At 41.3% G+C, this 20762-nt stretch overlaps 1 protein-coding gene across 6 annotated transcripts in view; it reads right to left on the bottom strand.

The window, feature by feature from the left end:
* Nucleotides 1-423: 423 nt before the first annotated feature.
* The window catches only part of SEMA3C (semaphorin 3C), a 221838-nt gene continuing 201499 nt past the window's right edge, over nt 424-20762 (bottom strand). For all 6 annotated transcript variants that reach the window (XM_053256864.1, XM_053256862.1, XM_053256863.1 and 3 more), the window contains 5 exons: nt 18077-18118; nt 16206-16363; nt 11475-11542; nt 6913-7043; nt 424-2758 (listed from right to left, as the gene is read on the bottom strand). In XM_053256864.1, the coding sequence (XP_053112839.1) occupies nt 2345-2758; nt 6913-7043; nt 11475-11542; nt 16206-16363; nt 18077-18118 (813 nt within the window). In that variant the 3' untranslated portion in view covers nt 424-2344. The remainder of the gene's footprint in view (nt 2759-6912; nt 7044-11474; nt 11543-16205; nt 16364-18076; nt 18119-20762) is intronic.

The raw sequence follows: 20762 nt of genomic DNA, 5'->3' as shown, positions 1-20762 counted from the left end.
AAGGGACAAATAACATGTATGGGTGGGCAAGCTGTATCCTACATATTGGATTTTTGAAACCAAAATTGGGGGGGGGAGGTGGGGGGCAAACTACTTGTCTGAGGGGGCACTTGTCTCCCTTTGTCCCCCCCACCCGGAGCTGCCTTTGCCACCCCCACCCGGAGCTGCCTTTGCCAATCAGCCACTTCCATTTTAGACACACAAATAGCATCTTTCTACATAGGACAGATGGAATGAGAGATCTTTCCATTGGCTCCATGTTCTCACCACTTTTCAGCCATGTGGGCCCATGCTGATTTCCCTTCCCTTTAACTCTCCTTTCCCTTCCTCTCTATAGTCTCATGTTTTCTTCTTTAGATTGTAAATCTATGTTCAGGAATTTTTGTTCAGGCAGAATTAGAGCAATTACAGGTACTTCATAAATAAATAAATAAAATTATAATATTGTCAGTTGTGTATCAATGATTACTTTTACCTGTTTGTATAACAGATAAAAAGATGGGCAATATAGCATTGCTGAATTCATGTTGTCTGTCCAACATTTAATGAGAAACTGTACCAACAGTTTTCCATCCTTGTGGCACCTAGGCTGACCTTTGACAATTATTTCAATAAAGCTTTTAAAATTTGTTTTCAGGACAGGCAAAAAATTTAAAAAAAATCACAGATTCCAGATCATATTAACTAATATATAAAATTATCTACATGCAGTAACTAGGATTTCCTAATAAGTTAAGGTAAATCCAAGCAAATATTTTTTTTCCCCATTCTACTTTCTTTACTTCAAGGTTTCCTTTTACTCTTAATGGCTTTTATAACCTGTTTTGCGTTTTGCTCAGTACAAATGCAAAGCAAAATGCAGCCAGAGTTAAGCACTTTGGAAAGTCCCATTGATTTTTTTAAGAAGCATTAAGCACATGCCTCGATCTCTTCCATTGAAATCAATGAGACTTAGAAGTGCCTAACTGTAGATGGATCATATCCATAGTCTCCTCCTGCACTCTCATTTGCTAGGGTAGTTTACCTTTTTTTCTCATGCAACAATGGGTAGCCAGGCCCATAGGGGTAGGTGGTGCAGTGGCACTGATACCTGAGGGCCCTCTGCCCCCAGATGGGCATGAAGACTACCTGCCCGCTCAGCCAACACCATCCATCTGGCCACCCATCTGTCTGCCTCCCTTTGCCAGGATGCAACACGATCTAATGGCATCACTGTGTCTGTACCAGTTCTCACTAATATGGGGCAACATGCTCACACCAGTACAGTGATGGCATTAGCCCACGTCAGAGCCCAGCAAAGGGAGGCAGGATGGGCAGCACAAGGGGTGGGTGAGCAGCCACGTGGCAGGAAGGTGGCAGCCCCAAGGGCAGGTGGCGGGGGCTGCCTCACCCTAGGGCCTCCCCCAATGCTGCTACACCACTGTGGGTGACCAAAAGGAATACCTGCAACTCCTTAGCAGTACCTACATCTCTGGGGCCAAATGACTATATTTATTCCCAGTAAATACCAGTGGTCACATCATGCATTCATTAAACATATTCTCAATTCAAAATGGATGGCATATGCCACAGTCCCTCTGCTGCAACTAAGCAGATATGGCCTGTAAGCTGCCTGGATATGGCCACGGAAGCCATATCCAAAAGTGGCCTGGATATGGCCACTGGGAAGCCATATCCTTCACTCTGAACCCCTTGGAGGAAGTAGATTATAAGCATCACATCACAGTGACTTTACCATGTAAAAAAATTGATTTAAGAGTGATGAATAAACTAGCCTCAGCCAAAACTAGGTACATATAACTATCATTCCCATGTTACATTTTCAGTCATGTGTCTTTTAATACTAACATGGGAAATCACCTCTAACCAGTTGCTTGAACTGTAGTTTTTCAAAGCAATGTACCGTAAACAGTAAGAATTATATGTCACAATGGGTGGAAGAAATGTATGTACATACCACCCAACTCACATATTCATCTTAACCCATTTTTAAAAACATTTCTTCCCACCTTGTATAATTCCAAGTTGGAGAGACAGTATGTCAACTGTTGCTTTCTTTCTCATCAAAAAACCGCAATATTTAAACATCAGATGAGAATCTGGGTTAAGGCATAGAAACTAGTTTACAGTTTAAGTAAGGATTTATCTGGTATCAGTGGGCACTTCACAAATAATGTATCCTGATCCCCCCACCAACCGTTTTAAATTAGATGGGTTGTATTTCATGATCTTTTATCAGGATTGCTTTACTAACATTTTTCTATGCTTTCAGCAGGAAAACAAAACAAAACATCTTGAGGGAAGATATCAGAAAACAAAATGGTGATGCTCCAAAACAAAAACCTTATGATCCAGGCAACTGATTCCTTCGGTTCCTACTTTTTCTGCTGTTGATGAGGGCCTTCAACTTGCCATAATCCCCCCTCATCCTTTGAGAATCTTCTGCCTGCTGGCCAAGCTGCCTTGTGTCTTTGCAGTACTGATTAATCATCTGCAGTTCTGAGTGGCTGAAAGCTCCAGCCAAGTCCTTCGGATGAAGCTGCAAAGCCTGGAGTGAGCTGGCCCAGGTCCATGGGGACCACTTTTCAGTCATGAAAGCAACTGTATCTGAATCCAACACATTGAAGTTAACCTTGGCTATTGTTTGCTTGAAGCCATTTTCTGTTGCAATGCAGTGGTAAAGACCTCGGTCGGCGTCCTGGACTGAGCGAATCAAGAGCCCTTGTTCAGTTGCGATGATTCGGTCATTAAGTTTGACCTAGAAGCATGAGAAAGATTTCAAGATTTTCAGGAAGAATTCATTATAAGCATGATGGGGTGGTGGTGGTAGGATTAAGCATTCTAAGGTTAAGGGTCTCGAACCAGCATCTTATATTATTAATTAATAATATCTGCCTGATTCATATATTGATCATTGTGCTCTGGCACTCTATCATTTTTATGTAGCACAGGAGAACCTTGTTACTTGCAGGGGTTCTGTTCCTCACCTACTTCTACGAGGAATGGAACCATGAATAACGAGGCATTAGGGCTATGGGGAAAGGGGGATTAGGATCCAAATTGCCAAAATGACCCCCAAATGACCCGGAACCTACTGTGGAGTGCTCTGCAGCCCCCCAGTGTGCCCAGGAATTCCCTCCAAAGGGCAAAATACCCCCCAAACCACAAAAAAGGTAAAATTTGTGGGTTTTTAAATGAGCCACAAAATGGCTCCTCCTAGCTCCTCCTGGGCTCTGAGAGACAAAATGGCAGCCGGAAGTGACCTCCGTGGCCACTTTCTGCCCTCTAGGAACTGCAGATATGTGACTTTTAATCTCTTAATATCTGTGGATACTGGGAAAGGGTGTCATTGAGACACCCCGCAGATACGTGGAACTGTGAAGAGCGGTTCTGCAAATAATGAGATTCTCCTGTATTTTTGTTCTTAGCGGACAAAATTGGCAAACTAACAACCACCGTCCAACATTGCCTTAGCCAGGGAGACTGTAAGGGAATGTTTTGTACCCACAAGCTAATGGATACAAACCTAATGAAGAAAACAGGCCTAAACCTGTGATTTATACTCTCCAAAATAGGGATGTGAGAATTGATTCATGGCCAAATTAATTTGACTTCAATCTGCTTGATTCGAGTGATTTGAACTCAAATCAAATCACTCTTGTGGGCACTGACCAGATTTGAGGTTGAATCGAATCACCCTATATTTGAGCACAAATCGATTTGGCAACTTGAGTTACCATTTTGTCCCTGCAATGCTAGCCCTCCAAGCTTTTCTGCCACTCTGGTTTATTCTTTTTCATGATTGGCTGGCAATCTCCCTTGCTTCTTGGTGTGGATTCTCAGTTTGAAATAACTTCTTCATAGGTATTCCCTATGAAGAAGTTATTTCACAATGTGTGGAAGTTATTTCAAACTGAGAATATTTCAAACTGAGAATCCACAACACGTGAAAATTCACTCCTTTGGCCCAATTCCTTGGGGGGGGGGTTAGATGGTAGTTGGCACCCATGGGGCATACTACCCAACCCACTTTGGTGTTCCCTAGCCCTTAAAAATTAGGCCAAATTTATTCAAATTCAAATCAAATCTGAATCAAATTGACCCCAGATTCAAGGCAGCAAATCCGAGCTCAAATCAAATGAAGCTATTTTGATTTGAGCGTGAATCGAATTACAAAAATCAATTCATGCACATCCCTACTCCAAAGCCCTATTCACATGTTATGTTCAACACTTTCACAATCTGTGTACAATGTACCTTTGTACAGGTATAGAGGTATATGCATATATGGTTATTAATTATGCTATGTTGAACACAGGCCCAGCAGTACACAAACTAACTGTATCCTGCATTTGAAGAAACCTGTACCCAGGCTCACTTTTAAAATGAACACAGGTACAATAACTCACACAAAAACATGTACTAGGGATCCAAAAGCAGATACAACATAATGTCTGAATAGAACTCTAGATTCTTAGTGTTCTGCTAGGTTGCACTGTTTGCTTATCCTCTCTGTCTTATTCACTTAGTCATTTTTTCACCTTTACTCACTCACTCCATTCACTACTTCCACAGCTAACTTGCTATGTTTGCATTTTGCAAGGGAAAGTGGAACTTTCCTTTAGAGGTTCAGGCTTTCAGTTCTTCAGGACAGGGAAAATGTGGGGATGAGGTTACAGTCATACTTGAAGTGAGGCTAACGCTATATTTTGTAAGCATTTGGTATGTCTTTCAAGAGGAAGCATGAGCTTTTTACTCTTCAAGGGCTACTTCTGAGAAAGAACATCCATAAATCAACCCATGGATTATTACTCCCTCTCTCATTTCAAAGTGAGCATGTAGTGGGGAGACTCAGCAATTCTAATTCTAATTCAGATATGGTTACCAGGCTTATAATATGGACTTTTTTTTTGCTCAGCAGAGAAACTGCTTGAGATTTTTAAACCAAAATATTTTCCCTTTTTGTTTCACTTAAGGAAGGCTGACTTCCTATAAACCGTTACACAGTATATTAGAAACCTGAAACTTGAGAGCTTTGTAGAGAACAGTAAATGGAAAATGTGATTACACAAGAGTCTGGAAAATTCTTGTTGCTGTGAGTATTTTTAGTTCAAACTAATTCCTTGCTACAAAAGCTTTCCATATAATCTTCTCTCCCTGTTCCTCAGACTTATCTTTGTTTCACTCTTTGTTATGCCTGTTGTTCCTTTTCTAGATAACATGTATAAAATGCAGGAGACATTCCCTTTACTACAGTCCTCATGTTGCATATAGAGAGTACAATGCAGTCAATTAAGTTCCCAATAATTTCAATGAAAGAGAGTTCAGCCCATGAGTATCTCTGCCATTGAAAAAACATAATGGTTCCTACAAATGCTTAATGTTAACTATTGTCCAGAATTTTATTGTAAGGGGAATAGCTCCTACATTCTAAGTATTCATCTGAGTAAAAATGCATTAAAGATGCAGCCATTAAAATCAGATTAATAGACCAACTTCAGCTGTGAGATGTCACTTCCAAAACTAAAAAAGGCCAACATCCATTAAAAGTCTCAGAAGCGATATGTGCCTCATATGTGCCACCTGAGAAACTGTCTCATAATTTCTCCATTGGAAGAACCCTGAAAACATTGAAATTCAGAGCAAAAAGCCTGAAATGTCCACATTGGAGAAGCCTCCTCACATCCTAGCTGTTCTTGGTGTTCTGAAGATGACTTGACGATTCCAGAACAATTTCTGCCAAGTCGCACAAAGGTCTCACCCTTGTATCTAGGCTGGTTCACACATTTACCAGAATCAACCCTATGTGCATTTTATTTATTTATTTATTTATTTATTTATTTATTTATTTATTTATTATACCACCCAAAACTTACATCTCTGGGCGGTTTAAAACAAGAAAAAAACAAAGGTAAAACATTAGTTAAATACAAAACAAGAAATTAAAAAAAACCACAATTTAATTTTTTTTAAAAAAAACAATATTCTAAAAACAACATTAAAACAATCAAAACAATATCAGTTAAAAGCCTGGGTGAACAGATGTGTCTTTAAAGACTTTTTTTAAATTGTCAGAGATGGGGAGGCTTTTATTTCACTAGGGAGCACATTCCAAAGCCTCGGGGCAGCAATGGAGAAGGCCCATATGTTGGTGTGACCTGAATGGAGCACTGATCCCAAAGAAGCAGTCAGCATACATGCATGCAACACGAGCTGTATCTGTAAAACGTTCTCAATTTTCTGAGGGGAAAAAGATTACATGGATCATGCCTGCATATGGTCCACATATAATGGTGGAGGTTTGGTGGCATTATGTGAGCATCCATAATCCCCCATCACAACTACACAGGCTCAGTGAGTCTGACTTGTGACGTGGTCCCACTTTCATTAATCTGGGGAAAAACAACTCATGCACAATCACTAATGCAGGTTAGAATTTCCATGTCATCGATAACCATGCTTTAAAAAGATAGGCAACATTACTACCATGACCTAAAGTATATACTGTATTTACCTGAATCCATGCCTAGTTTTCCCCCAAGTTATTTCATGTAGAAATCAGGGGATCATCTTAAATTCAGAGTCCTCTTTGTTTTGGGTAAATAAGGATATAACCTGTATTTAACCTTTTTTTAAAAAGAGGCTCGACTTAAATTCAGAGTCATCTTATATTCGGGTAAATACGGTATGGATGGTTAAATAATTCATGTCCAGGGTCTTGCGATTCACATGAATTCATTCCACTGTATTGTAGATTCCATACTATATTGTCATGTAGGATAAGAACACTTTAGAATGACTCTGAACAGCATTCCTTTGGCTTTAATATAAGCACCAGACAATTGGGGGTTTCCCATTTGAGTGCATCTTCTCTCATTCAACCCTTGACCGTTTTTGATCAAGTTTACTCACCTCTTTCCTTCTGTCATTGTCTTTCTGTAAGAGCCATTTTACAGAGGCCTGTGGAGATTTAGCTGTACACTCCAGGAAGGTGGTGTTATTCTTGACTCCATACTGAATGACCTCTGCCGCATTGCGGTAAGCTGGGATGTGAAAAAGGCCAGATAAGAATGATGCTTGTTCATCATTTGGAAAGGTATTACAGTGTATCACAAAACTGCATTATCACAACTGAAACCAGTGGAATGACAGGACCACAGGTTTGGTTGTTAAAGTTTTCTACTCTAAACTTTATTGGTTTTCTAGAAATCAGTGTATCAGTTTTCTACATATGTACTTGTTATCTGAAAATTCTCCCAGTAAATGCAAATTTTCCATTATTATGGAATAGACCATTTACCTGGCATGTTACTCCCCTTGTAGAAGGTAATCTCAATGCAGGACTATTACTATTATAGTTGCTGGAAAAAATAATTTTATGGAATGTTCATTCCATGCATTTATGGAAGCACATGTGAAAATGGAGTTCAATTTAACATTGCATTCCTACATATACATACTTGATAGTAGTAATAGTAATGGATTTTATTTATGTACGAAATAGCAGTATCAGTAAGCTTCCTATTAGAAATTTCACTTGATATATCATTTCAATTATTCTCTGTATTTTTTTCTTTCATATTGTGATAATATATTGTCAGAGTTTATTTCTACTAGTCAGTGACTGTAATAATAAAGATTGATTGATACTTGACAGTAATAATGTTTGCATAGATTTAAAAATACTTTTCCTTCAGGATAAATCTAGCTGAATGCTAGCTTTCTCACAGTTAACCAGATGCCTCTGAAAAGCCCACAAGCCTGAGATAAAGTCATGTTCCTTCTCCCTCTGTTGCTGCTCTGTAACTGTTATTTAAAGGGTGGGTTGACACGTATGGCAACAACTGAGCTTCCCTCAGGCAACCTGACATCTGCAACTTACTTCAGATCTAAATTACAGATGTTGCGTTCCCTGAGGGAAATAATGCCGAGATTGGTGGGTTCACACATGACCAATCTCGGCATATCAGAAGCTGGAGCAGACGTAGAAGCTCCTGGAACTGGCTGCTTGCCCCAACCTCAGGTATCACCATACATGTGGGTCTGCCCAAAGTCATATGCCTCTGAACCAGGACAAAACAAATAGCCATCAAGAATAGTAGCCACTGACAGACATGTCCTCCACTAAACTGCTTAATCCCCTTTTAAAGCTATCTAAGCCAATGGCCATCACCGTATCATTTCCTAGATTAATTATGTGTTGTGTAAAGTAGTACTTCCTTTTATCAGGCCTAAATCTCCTGCCAATCAGTTTTATGGGATGACCCCCCTATTTGTAGTGTTGTGAGAAAGGGAGAAACACTTCTTTCTATCCACTTGTAAGGGAGATTGACTTCTGTCTCCCCATCCATAAATATAAGTACATCATTACAAGTGTAGAGCAGGTGGAACTGTTGCAGCCAGTGGTGCTCTTACCCTTGGACTTTGGGGCTGAAGTCCACGGCCTCAACACCCCCTGCTGCCCTCCCCCCCCAAAAAACTTCCTTAGTCCCTCCTGGGTGCTGTGCCTGCCGCTGGTCCGCACTGTACCAGGCAGCCAAGTGCGACTGTGACCTGTGCTGGATGATTTAGAGACAGAGCGGGGAGTGGGGAAAGAAATATGTGGGATGGGAATATGTTAAGTTGTGTGTTGAAATGTGTCTGCTAATGCATATTTGCATATATATACTTGCTTTACATTCTTACATTCTTGTGAGGCCTCAAGGACCCACTTGCTAAAAATACTGTGTTTTTCATGGTGTGTGTGTGTAGGGGGATGATGCTTAACTTGCAGTGGGAAGCGGGTTCCAGTGAGGGGGAGGGCCTCCAAATGCCTTTAGGTCCAGGCTCAAAAATCACTTAAGTGCACCTCTGGTTGCAGCACTGTGGGTGGGGAACTGCTGGCTTTTTTGCCTTGAAAAGATGAAGGGCAGACATCCATAGAGCAGACAGCAGAAGGCAATTGATCTCACACAGCCACATCCGCTTGGCTATGTGATGCTATGCTGCTCCAACCCAAAGCTAAAGGCTGTTGGCTGGGGTGGGGTGGGTTTTGCATCTGGGCAGCAGGAAGGCAGGGCAGACATATCACAGTCTACCTGCTTGAAGAGGGGCCACATTGTTTTTCTGGGCCAGTGAGAAAATGAGGTGTGGGCATGCTTATATAGCATGGGGCCCGCTCCTTCCCCCTCACTCCATTTAGGGCTTTTGGTTTGGTGGGTTCATGATGCTCCAACGAGCTCAGCGTGGGACTAGCTTTGTCTGCCTTACTGGGTATCTGATAGCAGCAAATGGAGGAGGCTGCTCCTAGCTGGAGCATCTGGAGCTGCGCGTGGGTTCTGCTTCTTCAGGCACAGCTCTCTGGCCTTATTGGCAGTGGGGTGGCAGCTGTTAAAGTGGCAAAAGTACAATTTTCGGCACTTTCCGCCCATTTGGGCCAGAGGTTTGCACAGTGTCAAGCTGCTTCGTGGGGGCTCCGTGTCATGCTGCTTTCTGGAAGCTGGCTTGCAGGGTGTCCCATGCTTTTATCCCCTTCTGCATCGTGCCCCCCACACCTGTTGTTTGAGGAATTGTGTCCCCCACCCAATTCCTTTGCATATCCTTGTTTTAAGTCCATTCATGTCATCTGGTGGGGGTGGTATTTAGCTTCCTGAGTCATTTTCTGTCTCTTGTGTGTGTCAAATAATTCATAAATTTGCTGTGTTTGATATTTGAGAAATGTGAGTGTTTGATATTTAAATACATATTCCTAGAAGTAGTAGTACCGTAGTAGCAGCACTAATAGCAGCAGCAGCAGCAGTAGTAAAGAAACAAACACTAACAGGGGTGTAGTAGTTCCAATTTGGGTTGAGCACTAAGTTCCCCACTAAAGGCTCCCTGAGTAAACGGGGACAGGTTCATGTGTGGATTAGTAACTGGTTGAAGGACAGGAAACAGAGTAGGAATAAATGGGCAGTTTACACAATGGAGGGAAGTAAGAAGTGGGGTCCCCCAGGGATCTGTACTGGGATCAGTGCTCTTTAACTTGTTCATTAATGATCTAGAAGCATGGAGTAGAGAGAATGGACAGAAAGAAAATTTCTCCCTCAGAACACTCGAACCAGGGGTCACCCCATGAAACTGAAGGCTGGGAAATTTAGGACTGACAAAGTAGTTTTTCACACAGAGTATAATTAATTTGTGGAATACTCTGCCATGGGATGTGGTGATGGTCACTAGCTTGGATGGCTGTAAAAGGGGCTTAGACAAATTCATGGATGACAGGTCTATCGTTGGCTACTAGTCTGGTGGCTATAGGCCAGCCTCAGAGGCAAGATGCAGGGAAGTGACAGCAAGAGAAACGGGAAGCGACAGCATGCCCTCACATCTTGCTGTGGGCTTCTCAGAGGCATCTGGTGGGCCACTGTGTAAAACAGGATGTTGAATTGGATAGTCCTTGGGCCTGATTCAGCAGGGCTGTTATTATGTTCTTAGATCCAAGTACAGGTTTTTGAGGAAAAGTGCTTGTCACTTGAACATGTTCTCAGGAAAACATTTGACACAGGCCTAAGAAATAAATGAATTTCCCCATTATTAAATATTTTGGATGTCAACAGTTATGCAGCAATCTTAATTATGTTTGTGAATAGAATGTGTGTGGGAATCTACCAGTGTCTGGCAGGCTGTTTTTAAAAACTATATTCACTGAAGTCAAGATATTATGGTCTCATTTAACCTTCAGTACTGACATCAGATATAATACAAGTATGGACCTGCAACACAATATTGCAGTCTCTCTCTCTCTCTCTCTCTCTCTCTCTCTCTCTCTCTCTCTCAGTATATGTATTACTTGAGCTGTGGCTGAGCATAGTGGAGAGAGAGAGAATAAAAGTTAGCAACAAAGACAGGAGTCCCTACTCTAACTTTGGGCTGTCTTCATATGCAAATCTTATTTTAATTTTGTGTTCTGGGGTTTTTGTAGGGAGCACTTCAGGGGTATTCAGTTACAACCCCTTTTAATCCAGTCAAGTATTTAATCCAGTATTTGCCTGAAAGGGAAAGGAATCTGAATTTAAGATGACCCTCTCATTTCTAACATCAAAGAACTGAGGTTGCATGACAAATGACTCATGTGGCCCATTATTTGGTTGTGCATCTGCAGTGCAGTCTGGGTTTAAAATCAAGGGCAGCAGTGCAGTCTGGGTTTAATGGAAGCCACACCTCTAGGTGACGACTGTATTTTGTTTCATGGGGCAACCTTGAGCTGCTTTTGCAAATGCAGCTAGTTTTAGTGTCAGGCTATTCATTTTTAGATTAACTTTAAAAAAATAAAAATAAATCCAACTATTTATAATCTACATTCCGTAAATAAACATAGCACACAGAAAGGAAGCAAAGAATGTTAAAAATACATGGCTGCTACACTGTTCTTACCAGTAAACCACAGGGATGGCATGATTCAGTTAAAATAAAGACCACATGTTTTTGTAACCCAGCCATCTTTCAGTTCAAAGTACCTTTTAGGTTAAATCCTCTGCATTGAGTCATAGGATTTCCATGCCTCACATCTTGTCTACGACTTCTCCTGAAATGTTGTGGGAGGTGGGGTGGGGGAAGGAAAAGATGAAATTGCAAACATTACTTTGAAATAGCCAGCAAGGTCAATTGGCGTGCTATAAACAATGCCCTGATCTCTGTGGAAGAAACCCATCTCTCACTGAAGTTACCATGACTTAAAATAGATTAGGGTAAAATCGTATAAGTGACATTGTACATGGCCTGACATCTGAAAGCGTGAAAATAATTTGTATTTCACCCAAATGTCTGGCAACAGATAATCCTCACTCATAGTATCAGCTTTCAGGGATATACACAACATTTTGTATTTTGAGTGGGAAAACTGCTGATAGAATTTACAGGCTGGTGCTTGTTGTATACATAACAAGCATATACTTAAGTGCTACTGCTCTTCCAATTTCATTCTTGGGGCCTGAACAGTGGCTGTGGAGTATTTCCTTAGGCTTCCTATATATGTTCTGAATAAAAATATTTCTTTTAACATGAAACAGTCTCCAATATGTTGATCATGAACAAGATGCTTAAAACGTCAGTTGCTCCCATTCCGATGTACAGTATGCTGCTCTTGGAGTCTGCGTAGACAACACTGAGCTAGATGGACCAATGGTCTGACTCGGTACAAGGCAGCTTCCTAGGTTCCTATGATATATTGCTCATAATTATTGTTGTAGCTTTCTATATACACATTATAGTGCATGTGAAAGAATGTGTCATAAGGCGACTGATTTCATTTTATGATCTGCTTTTTAAAGAATAAAATTGGCAGTATCCTTGGTTAGTCATAATTGATTCCCATTGAAATTAATGGGTCTTAAGGTAATCATGACTCATTGGCTCCAGGGGCGGATTAAGTTTTTTGCCACCCATAGGCAGACAAGGATTTATCACCCCTCTCTGGGGGCGGTGGCCACAGTGTCTGTGGGGAGGGGAAGGGGAAAGTTCCCCCTTTTACCTTTTAAAAAAGCTACTGTGCAGTGGGATGGAGGCAGACTGGCCTGTGCAGCCATTTGGGAGGTTGGAAGGAGCTCTCGCCGCCACCATCCTACCACAGAGAGGCATTTTTAAAAGATAAAAGAGGGAACATTCCATCCCCCCACTTGTGGCCACTGTGGCCGCCCCTCAGATTTTGCTGCCATAGGCAAGTGCCTACTTTGCTTATCCATTAATCCGCCCCTGATTGGCTCCCATACTGTGTAGGGAAGCACAGATCAAAGTGAGAGGCATATGCACTCCTTGCAAGCTCCTGCAAACCATGCCTATACAGCATACAGAGCCTGTCCACTAAGCCTTGCAGGAATGCAGTTCTGATGGCACTCTCATTGAGTATGATCATACTGCATGCTTTCAAGGCTTCATAGGCATGCAGCAGCCCTGCCACTGCAAGCTGCACAGGTGTGCTTTACAGGGGCTCACAAGGAGTGCATGTGCCTGTCACCTCTGTTTGCGGCTCCTTGGACAATACTGGAGCGATTGATTTCAGTAGATCTTAGTCATGGCTCACTAGTCCAAATACTAGTCATGGCTAAAGTTCCAATATGTCTTGTATATGGTAATATGGCAAACCCATTTGGAAGGTTGCAATGGGAACAAATGCATTCAGGCTGAAATGTTCTGGTTCAACTCTGTCCCACTTAGAAAATTTCAGAATTGTAGTTAGGGAAGAATCTTGTGAATTCCTAACAGGTTCCCATGACTGTTTAAATATCAGGAGGAGCAGAATTTAGGGCTACTAGAGCCATGCACAGTCCAGTTTTGTGATCATGAGAACACAGAAAATATTGCTGCTGATGGGTTGGCAATGACATGCCAGCCCAGCTCCTCCTCTAACATCAGATCAAAGATGAGTGATATTGGGATAAGCTCAGCTTGCACGCTGCCAAACCAGTGGCAGAAATCTTTCCTGAGTTCTCATGATCATAAGATGGGAGTGTGTGTGGCTCTATATACTGCTTCTCCCAACATTTGTTAGATTGTGAGGACAAGCCTTATTTGGATGGTTATACTTTGGAGAAGTCTCCTTGCAGAAGTTCCCCCTTAGGAGGTCAGGGATCTGAAGTCTGTAAATGCTCGCTTTAACAAAGGACAAGAATGGGCCCTTTGCATATCTTAAAAGCAAACTACAGAGGAGAGTTTTCTGCAGGCTCGTCTTCAGAAAGAGAGTTTCCCTCATGCTCAGTCTTTAATACTTACGTCAAAACCTGACCATGTGCTTTGACCTTCTAAGACTATGCCACAGGCAAGATATGCCATAGGCAACAAAAATATGTTTATATGAATTCTAGCATTACTTCCTTGATTCTCTCAGCCATTTCTGTGAATACTAACAGTGACCAGTTTAAGGAGCCTATAAGCCTAGTGAAGGACTGTGAAGAGGATGTGCTGTGAGCATATTTTGAAAAAAACAGGAGATAATCAGATACCTCCAGCTCATGTTCTGGGAATGAAATTTAATAGGAATCCAAAGGGCAAAGCAATAACAAGGCTGAGCAAATGCAGCTTGTAAGAAGAGTTACTACTATTGTCTAGACTTTGGGGCTTGACTTGGCTCCTGTTACTGATGTTTTCTCAATCATAATCTGTTTTTTTAGATAAACCAGCAGCTTATTTCCTAAACATATCCAGACTCCATTCCATACACACTTATTTTGTTTCCACTATAAAAAGCACAGGCTAAAGAAAACATTATCTCAGAAGATGTAATCTCCTGCTAGCAATATGGAAACATTACAGCATCTGCAGAAGTGTATATATTTTTGGCCAGGCTCAAATCACACCTGTGCTACAACTGACAATTGCAGAGAAATTCTGAAACTTGCCATTGCCAGATATCCTTTGGAGTAAAGGACTGTTCTCTTATTCCAAAACAACAGAGCACCCAGAACCACAGGGAATAACAGTGACTATAGTAACACAGGTAACTGTTACAATTTTGTTCTTTGCCTACCTAAAACTGCTCAGAATATACATAAAAAAGCCCCGTTGGATCAGGCCAAGGCTCATCCAGTCCAGCATTCTGCCTCACATAGTGGCCAACCACATGCACTTGTGAAGCATGCAAGCAGAGGAAAAAAATTGCCTCCTTTCTTCGTGTTCCCTAGTGTCTGGTGTTCAGGACATGCCACCTCTGATCCTGAGGGAAGTATATAGCTAGCAAGGCTAGAAGCTGTTAGAGATGTACACGAAATGAATTCTTCGATTCATTTCAAACATGAATCAAATTCCATAAAATCATTTTGAATTCAAATCAAATTTTAATCTGGTCTGCAAATTTATTTTGAATTGAATTTGAATTGATTTGACCCTGTTTGGGGGCCTGTATAACCAACCAGGGGGCCTGAATAGTTTTTAAAAGGTGCCAAATTGCTCTTAAAATTGAATTTTGAAAATTTGATTTGAATTGAATTGCCCTTTTAAGGGATGATTTGATTCTAATTCAAATCACCTGAATCACCCAGATTCAAGTCGAATAGATTCACATTCAAATCAATTTGCACATCCCTAGTAGCTTTTGATAGCCCTATCCTCCAGTATTTGTTTAATCATCACATCTGGCCATCATCACACCTATCAGCAGCAAATGTGACAGTTTACATGTTGTATAAAGAAGTCCTTCATTTTGTCTGTCCTGAATCAGGATAATATTGCTCTGAACGGGGCCTTCCTTTTGATCTGGTCTTATAGGCAGCTCCAAATTAATACCGACACAGATGGGAATTCAGTCTGGATGAACACAGTCACTTGTCTTCAACCACAGCTTTAAAAGCTTATGGCATGACCCCTACTCTTGTTCCTTTCAGATTAGGCTCTAGAAAGGGAGGAGTTAGGGCTTATTGGCAGAGCACACATTTTTGCTTGCCAAATGCAGCCCACCAGCCATTATGCTGGCCCACCGGGGGTTTGTGTAATTTCCTGGTTTTGCTGCCTGGGACTGTAAAACACAGGTGTTTATAGGACAAGAGGGGGGGACTAGACTGAATTTGAGTCCGTGCATCACAAATTTTACAGGAATCAAATAGAAGGTTTAACCATTAGCATATACAGTTGAAGGATCTCTGGTAGGAATAAGAGGTTCTCAAGAGCTGGTGCCAGGCAGACTGTCTGAGGTACTGGCCTGCTTCATTGAATGTCAGGTTTTTAAAAATATGTCTATAGAGTTCTTTCACCACAGAAAGAGAAGAAGAAAACTGTTTGCTTCAGGAGATACATCATTTCAATATTAGTGTACTTCACGTAGCTTGAGGGCATGCTTTAATGCCTGTGTTGCCATCTTCGTGTTGGGAATTCCTAAACTACAGAATTAGGAAGGAATTAAACTTGACCAAGCAATAGCTTTGTGTAAGGTACTAACAATAAAGAATGGCTTTAAAAATTGTGTCCTAAATTTCTGTTTCATGGTAAATGAAAGAATCACAAGAAATATTTTGCCAGTTGGGAAAAATAGTATTGCTATTGGTAAGCCATTATGTTGATTCTCAGTCAACATTCTGGCTGGCAACTGTCTAAAGAGGAAAACCATACTCATTACAGTAAGGGTAGAACCACATCTTTACATAAGAGCAACATCTTTGATGGCCAAACAATATGGGTATTTTAGCCTTTAAAAGTTAGCAATGGAAAACATCCCTTTCCAATCTTTGCAAATCTCATCAAATGGCCGAATATTTACTCACCTTTTTCCGGTTGGGTAGAATCTGGAGCAGGAATTGCCATCCCAGGCACAATAAGGGTCTCTGGCAAGGCAGCAGTCAGCACAGGCCGTCCCATAGATATGACAGCGGTGCAAGGAAACTTGGGTGACCCCTTCATCTGAGCTTACATACAACTGTTGCTGTTTAACCAGAAAGGGAGAGATTTCTTTCAGGGGCTGAGATTAGAGGAGAAACTTCAGCCAGGATGTTGCTAATAGAGGACTAAGCTCTCCTATTCTCTTGGCATTAACATCAAAACCAAGAGGTGAGCTACCATTGGGAGAAGGCCAAAATAAACAGAGGGTTCCCTCAGGATTTTTATACCTTCCTTATTATACCTTCCTGTTAGAAAATAGTTATGGAGAATGTTAATGCTTTTTAGACACTGAGGTGCATTGTTCCCTTCTGTCATAGGGAGGGCTAGGTTTGGCATGGAAACCCAATATGTTGCTTCTTCCTGTGTGTAAGCAGGGTCTGCCCTGGTTTTCATCTGAATGGAAGGCATGTGAGCACTATAAGATATTCCCCTCAAGGTATGAGGCCTCTCTGGTAAGAGCATCTGCATGCAGCAGGTTCCTAGTTCCCCGCCTGGCATCTCCAATATAAGGCTGAGTGAGACTCCTGCCTGCAGCCTTGGAGAAGCTGCTGCCAGTCTGTGTAGACAATACAGAACTAGATGGACCAAGGGTCTGATTCAGTATGAGGCAGCTTCCTATGTTCTATGGGTTTTTTAAAAATCTCTCACTAAGAATTTGAATGAGAGCCATTTTGCTGCATATAGTCTCAGATGAAAAAATGGGTAGGGGGAGAGATTTATGCCACTTCTAAAGATTTGCCCTAGAATTTTTCAGTCCACTGGGAACCACCATCCCCTCCCCTAACTCTAAACATCCTTGAATGACACTATAGGGTGGTTCAGACAAACTGTCTGAGTGGCAGTCCATTGAAGGTGGAGAAGTGAGAGCACACCACTCTGGTCCCAAGCCCCTTCTCCTCACTTGCTGTCTCTTTATGGGGCACAACATCCAAACCAGCTCCTAACTGGCATGGTTTAATACACTAAATATTCTGAACTGCCCACCCCCATTCATAACTAGCACTCATGACTAGAGTGAAACAGGATCCATTCTGAAGGAGCAAAAATGGGAAGGAATTTAGCATTTTCAGGAGATGGGCACAAAACATTTGGAAAGTTTGGTGGGAGGCAGCTTAAAACTGGTTAGAGGTGGTGGGAGATGTCCCTTTTTCTCTTTATTTTTTAGAAACAATTCATGCTGTATCCATATGTCCTTTCTTTAAAAAAAAAAATGTGCCATGCCTTTGCAGGTAGCAGCAGGGAAGCAGCAATGGAAGTGCTAGACCACTTCCTGGTTGTTGGTTTCATCCAGTTTTTGCTTCCCCCACAGAAGTCCTCTCAAAATGAAGCTACATCATGTCAGAGCATAAATCCAGGGGCATTCTATGAATAAACATGTTAGCCAGATGGAGTGGGCTACCTGGGGAAAGAGTAGCACTTCCAGCAGTGCTTCTGCCACTACCACCTGCAAAGGTGCAGTATATAAATGGTAAAAAGAAAAGAAAACATTTGCTTTTGCTACCACCAATAGCAGTAGGTTCCCTTCTTCAAAAATTTACAATAGTTTCTCACCCACCACTGAATTTCTCATATTTTGTTGAGAATTTCTCTACTACTACTACTACACAACTTTATTTATTAGCCACCCTATAACAATTTTTTCATATATATACATTGTTCTTATATTAAATATAACTGTTCCTATATTTACACCATTATTAGTTCAAATCTTAATTCCTGATTACAATTGTTTAATGAATACTCTTGTTCTCTTTACCTTTTTAGATGAAATGGCCATTGTTGTTATAGGAGCATTATTCTGCAAGACAAAAAGTAGATTCTTCATTCTCATCTTTTATTTAGGTTAACCATAATCATAACATTTCCAGTATATAAAATAGCAGCCCATTCTAGATATACATGTTTCCACACAGCTTCTTAAAGACACACCATTCATTTCTCATTGATCTATGTGACAATATTGTGTTTGAGATGGATAAGATGTCTGAGGCAACATGCCATGTGCGTCAACCCCTTGACTTGACTGCATTAAACCTCTTAGCACAAACAAAAGCTCTAGACAGTTCCACATGAATAGCCCTTTAAGAACCACCTCACAACTGAAGATAGGAAGCTTACCCCTTCAAACCATCACTTTCTGTTTGCAACAAATCCCTGTATTTATGCTTTGAACACAACACCATGCACCATGTTATGTCACAGCTCATATTTAATTAGCACACAAGTAGGATGAGGGGGGATATCTAATATTTCCTCCACACAATACTAAATACTGCACACAGTTTAGTGACAAGGCTTTAGATTATCAATGCAGACCGTCACCATTAAAAATGAAGTGTTGGTCCACTTGACGTTTTGTTTGCATTTGGCTTATTCAAAGGACATGTGGAGCTAGCTAGCGTTACTCTTTTTCTTCCTTGGTCTTCAGTTGGAAACAGAAAAGGACAAAAGGGCATTATAAAGTGTTAATAGGCATGTTGTGTTAAATTAAAGAGATGGTATGCTTTATATTGTTATATTTTTTAAAAAATGATAATGAGAACATAAATCATTATTCTGTGGCTCGTGGATTAACTAAAATAAGTAGAAAAGAAAAATGAAGTTATGGCAGATCAGGTTTAACTGCATCCAACTATAGTACATGGAAGATGTAGAGAGGAAAATAATGCAGTGGACAGACTGTGGTAGCTGATGGCCAATTGGCCAATTTATTTATCACTAAACAGACGCTAGTTGCAGTTATTCTTGCTAGCCTTTGGTCTGATCCTGAGAAGGCAGCTCTCCTGATCTTCTGCTTTGTATATGTAAAATACAAAAGTTAGGCTATGGAGATTCCTTTAAAAAAAACCCAAAAAACCCCCAACACCCCAACAACTCAAGACTGAAGTCAGTCCACCCTGGATTTCATACTATACTTATTGTGGTGTGGAAGATTATTTTAAAAAATTAGTCAACTGCCTACTGCAAATATATGATCACATACCATACACAACAAATGTTCCCTGTCAGTGGCTAGTGGCCTTCTATTGAGAAATTCCAAAACTGATCAACAGATTTGTATTGAGAATATGTCATTTAAAAGCCCATGGGTTTGTCTAATCTAGGGAGACGTGCATGTGATTTCTGCAGATACAGAGGTTAATATTACAATTAGGGTTGCCAACTAGGGACTTTAATAGAGGACATGCAACTGTTTGGGGGACCGAATAACTTTTTCTTGAATTTGTTGTGATGTCCAAGGTTCTAGGGGCAGCTGGCACATTTTATTTGCTAAGAACACTCTGCTCTCATGAGCAGCTTCTCTTCCTCTGTCTCCGTCATCAGCCCGTATCCTACTGAGCATCCACCCAATGGGGAAACCAGAGAGGAGGTTCTGCTTCAGTGGCAGGTTGCAGAGCCAAGTGATGCAGGAGAACGTGATGCAGGAGATGGGCCCGGCAGGTGCAGCTTGCTTCCTTCATGCAATGGTGGCAGTGGTTAGAAGTTAGCAGTTAGCTAACTAACTTTACTCAGCAGTTACTCCTCCTAACTGAGCAAAAAGTGGTGGTGCTAGTGAGAAGTTAGCAGTTAGCTAAATTTACTCATTTAGTAGTTTCCTAACTCACCCGACTAAATGAGCAGCTACCCCTGCTGAGTAAAAAGGCACCTTTTAAAGTGATGCATCTCTTCTGTTTATCATTGGGAGAGCAACTGGCCCTATCTAACCCCAGCACAGCATTCCTTCAATGGCTGAGGCTGATGCTACCTTGCATTTCTTTTTAGATTGTGAGCTCTTTGAAAACCACTGTGAGACCTTTTGTTGAAAAGCCATACATAAATGTGTGTAGTTGTCGAGAACAAGCAGCAAATAGAAGATGGTGCACTGACGTGCTCAGTAGCTAGCTGGCTGCCCTGCTTCGAGCTAAGAGGTGAAGTTATTGGCCTGGCTAGGGAGAGCAGGCTGGGCAACCCATGCGGGAGGAGGACAGAGGACTGTGTATGTGGTAAGCCTAACCAAGAGATGCATTTACGGTTAAGGAACAGGTGCCTTCAGTACTCTGCACCTATCCAGCAGACTGAACAGGCATACAGCTCACCAGGGTCATCAGATTCACAGTAGTGAGCTTCAGTCTCAAATTATCCCCTTTTTTGGGGGGGGGGGAATATGCATATATAATGCTGATAAACATATGCAACTTTTGTGCAAAGTGGAGACATTTTTTGTGTGAAAAGCATTCTCTATTTCCATTTTGTGTGTGTGCGATGGAGATCATCTTTTTTTTACCATCTAGACCTGGTGTAATCACAATCCTAAGGCTGTCATTCATTAGTAAATTCCACCGAGTCCCATGAGACCATTCTTAACTGCCAGTGGAGCAAGTGACGTTTGCTGGCTTGCTCTCACCCACGTCACACTCTCTTGAAGAGCAAAACAGGTGAGCCACTGCCACAACAACTTGTTA

This window comes from Hemicordylus capensis, chromosome 5, assembly GCF_027244095.1.
Source record: "Hemicordylus capensis ecotype Gifberg chromosome 5, rHemCap1.1.pri, whole genome shotgun sequence".
In the NCBI taxonomy this organism is placed as follows: domain Eukaryota; kingdom Metazoa; phylum Chordata; class Lepidosauria; order Squamata; family Cordylidae; genus Hemicordylus; species Hemicordylus capensis.
The sequence above is the reverse complement of the archived record's forward strand: the minus strand, read 5'-3'. Positions and strand labels throughout refer to the sequence as shown.